A 3,622-nucleotide genomic window follows, 5' to 3' on the forward strand; every position below is an offset into this window, starting at 1 on the left:
TACATGTGGCGATCAATCTTCTTAGACTCACGGTATCTTCTGAGCAGCCGGCGCAGAATCCTCATTCTCCTCATCCACGTGACCTTCTCTGGCATTCGGGCATTGGCTGTACCCTTCCGCTTACCTGTGGAGAAGATGAGTTAGGAATGGGCCATTACCCAGGTCCACTGTGTATAGTACACCAAGTTTCAAGTCAGGGTCTTAACTCATCTAATCCTCACAACCTCATTTTAAGTAGCATTACTTTCATCTTCCAGAGGATGATTCCCAACTACGTAAGTTCTTTCGTTTACTCAATTTTAAAGGAAGCACAAATATGGCAATAATTCCCCATTTACTTCTTACAGAATGTGGGTTTAACAGGCAGTGCACCAAGGTAGCATAGCACGTTGCAAGGAGCTTCCTTCAATCATTCTGACACTAGAAAGCAATTTTAGAGTTCAGATGGACTACATTCTCAAGGACCCAGCAGAATCCTTGGCATAGTGTAGGTAGGGACTCAGTAAATGTGACCTCCTACCAGGGATACTCTCACTTCCAACACCAGCACCAACTTTCTGATTTGCACACAGGCAGAAAACACATCAAATATCAAGGAGTAAGAAATGGGCTCGAGATGAGACACAGTGCTTAGATCCTGAACATATTTCAGCATAGATGCCAGCACCTATCATTTCTTAAGGAGAAGACGACCACACTTACCTATGCCCATGTGCCTGCCCTTGCGGCGGGCCAAGGTATTTTTCCGGCATCGCGCCCGGGAATGGACTGTCACGGGCTTGCGGATGATCAGCCCATCTTTGATCAGCTTTCGAATCTGCTGACCTGGGAAAGCATAATGCACCTGGTCACTCAACTGGGGCCCAAGCACATCCCAGAATCCAAATAGGCCAGGCCACAGACACCGCTCACATTCTTGGCCCCATGCTCTCAAAAAGGATGGAAACACTGGAACTTGTTTATTTCTTGCCTTCGAAAATCCAAAAAACCTCTATCTTTTCTTTTTCCTTCACAAACAGAAGTTGTGAGAGATACTCTTTGTCTGAGACAGTCTCCCTATGTTGCCCAGGTCGGTCTTGAATTCCTGGGCTCACAATCCTCCTGCCTTAGCTTCCCAAGTGGCTGGGATTACAGATGCCTGCCACCATGGCTAGCCATTTCTACCTTTTAAATATATTACAGCACACTCAAAATAACAAGCCTGATACAATGACTCCTCCAGTTTATAGATACTCTGAATGTACCTTCCTAGGTTTGTAAAGAGTCAACACAGGCTAGGTATGCTGGCTTATGTTTGTAATCCCAGTACTCTGGGAGGCTAAGGTAGGCAGATCACCTGAGGTCAGGAGTTTGAGATCAGCCTGACCAATATGATGAAACCCCCTCTCTACTAAAGATACAAAATTAGCTGGGTGTGGTGGCATGTGCCTCAGTCCCAGCTTGGGACTGAGGCAGGAGAATCGCTTGAACCTGGGAGGCAGAGGTTGCAGTGAGCTGAGATCCTACCACTGCACTCCAGTCCGGGTGACAAAGTGAGACTCTGTCTCATAAAAAATAAAATAAAAAATAAAGAGTAAATTAGCTGGGCGTGGTAGTGCACACCTCTAACCCCAGCTACTCAGGAGGCTGAGGCGGGAGAATCACTTGAGCCTGGGAGCAGGGGTTGCAACGGTAAGATGGCACCACTACACTCCAGCCTGGGCAACAGAACCAGACTGTCTCCAAAAAAAAAAAAGTCAACACAACTGTGTTATCGTTCATATGACACAGGACAAAAGAAGGAAGCAGGGTGAAGAGACGGATCCCAGGTACTCACGGGAGTTGGCATTGGCGATTTCATTGGTCTCATTGGGGTCTAACCAGACCTTCTTCTTGCCACAGCGGAGGACACTAGAGGCGAGCCTCTTCTGAAGCCTGAGCATACTAGACACACAGAAAACACGATTAGACTCTGAAAGCCACTCCTGGGCAAGAATGAACGTCCCCATCAAGACCTGCCCTCTGCGACCCACACAACAGCCGCGAAATAAGACTCTTCCCTAAATCATCTTTAAGGCTCTGGGCTGTGCAGCTGGTCCCCTTGGGTTTAGACTTCAAAGCTCACTCTATGCCTTCACCTCTTGGAGCCTCACGTTCGCGTTTCTTCTCTGGAAAGTCAAGTCAAGGACTTACTGGAATGAATAGGGGGCTTATGCCATTTCTGGTACTCAGCGTTTAAAAAACATTCGGGGCGAATAGACCTGATTTCTAGTCTAGCAATGCAGGCTAGTTAATGTTTTCTGGGCTCATTTTCCCGTTTTATCACAGTAACAAGCCTCGTTCGGCCATTTGTAGAGATTTCCTTTATGAATGGCCAAAGGAGTGGAAGGCGTCAAGAGTTAGGGATCACCTCTCTCGGCAGTCGGAGGCCTGGGGCCTACACTAGACTTGCCCTACATCACGCGAAAGCACAGATCTGCTCCGCTCCGGGCGTGCCAAGCAAGAAAGGGTCCAAGGCTCGGTCCCGTTCGCTACGTTTGCTTTGCTCGCGTGGGTCGACCGGACACATGTGCGGCGCGCCGCCAGCCTAGGCAGCCTTTTCCGGGTCTCAGCTGCTGCGACGCTCCCCGCCCCCCCCACCCCGGAGGCCCGGGAAGAGAGTGCTCCGGCCTACCCCAAACCCCGGGACCGGCCGCTTTACGGCGGCTTCTATTTCATCTCCCCCAACCCCGGCTGCGGTCCCAAGCCCAACAGTCCCCCGCCGAAAATCGTCAGCGCCTGCGGGAGACCAGCGCGCCCTCACCTCATGGCTGCGGCCGCAGCAGCGAAAGGAAAGGGTTCGTTCGGGACCGGCTCCTCCCATTATCTGAGAAGGGGAGAGCCAAACCCCTCTCCAATTTCGTCCGTATTCCCGTCCGGTTCTTTCATCTTCCGCCACACCAAACTCACTCATAGCCTCCGTATAGGCCTGAAATGATAAAAGCCTAATATCGGAAATCGGTTTTAAACTTAAAAACATAGAAAATGTACCCCTTCCGTAGAGAAAGTGGTATAGGCCCACTTCCTACTAGACATGCGCAGCAAGGGTACGCGATCACGTGGTTATTTTAACCGGAAATCAGCTGGATTGCGCAGGCGGAGTGAGAGAGGTTTTGCTAGAGTGGCTTGGTGTTTGCGGGCGTTCGGGCGGTTGTAGGTGGATGTTTCATTAGCTGAGAAAAAAAGTCAGTTGAAGAAGCGAGAGAGAATGACAACAGGTATCAGACAAAGGCGACCTCTTATTCACTCTCTTAGTAGATTGAAAACCCCTAGAGTGCAGAATAGATCACTAAAAGATGTTAGTGTTTTTACGCCGCTGCGGGTCTTTAATTTCTTGGTGCCTCAATTTCCTTCTCTGTAAAGTGGACCTAATCCCAATGTTTCTATCATCAGTTGTGGAAATTACGTGAGATAACGTTTGCAATTAGCAAAGGAAGGCATTAAGACAGCAAGCTCGGCCGGGCGCGGTGGCTCAAGCATGTAATCCCAGCACTTTGGGAGGCCGAGACCATCCCGGCTAACACGGTGAAACCCCGTCTCCACTAAAAAATACAAAAAACTAGCCGGGCGAGGTGGCGGGCGCCTGTAGTCCCAGCTACTCGGG

At 49.8% G+C, this 3,622-nt stretch overlaps 1 protein-coding gene across 11 annotated transcripts in view; it reads right to left on the minus strand.

Annotated features, from left to right (window-relative positions):
- The window catches only part of RPL19 (ribosomal protein L19), a 4,773-nt gene extending 1,925 nt beyond the window's left edge, over window positions 1-2,848 (minus strand). For 5 of the 11 annotated variants that reach the window (XM_011929916.1, XM_011929914.1, XM_011929920.1 and 2 more), the window contains exons 1-4: window positions 2,783-2,848; window positions 1,817-1,923; window positions 703-825; window positions 4-124 (exon numbers count right to left, since the gene is read on the minus strand). In XM_011929916.1, coding sequence (XP_011785306.1) covers window positions 4-124; window positions 703-825; window positions 1,817-1,923; window positions 2,783-2,787 — 356 coding nt within the window. In that variant the 5' untranslated portion in view covers window positions 2,788-2,848. Of the gene's footprint in view, window positions 1-3; window positions 125-696; window positions 826-1,816 lie in introns of all 11 variants that reach the window. The other 6 variants (XM_011929917.1, XM_011929923.1, XM_011929921.1 and 3 more) reach the window with 4 other exon arrangements.
- Between the last annotated feature and the right edge of the window lie 774 nt (window positions 2,849-3,622).

This window comes from Colobus angolensis, unplaced genomic scaffold, assembly GCF_000951035.1.
Source record: "Colobus angolensis palliatus isolate OR3802 unplaced genomic scaffold, Cang.pa_1.0 Scaffold83, whole genome shotgun sequence".
NCBI lineage: Eukaryota > Metazoa > Chordata > Mammalia > Primates > Cercopithecidae > Colobus > Colobus angolensis.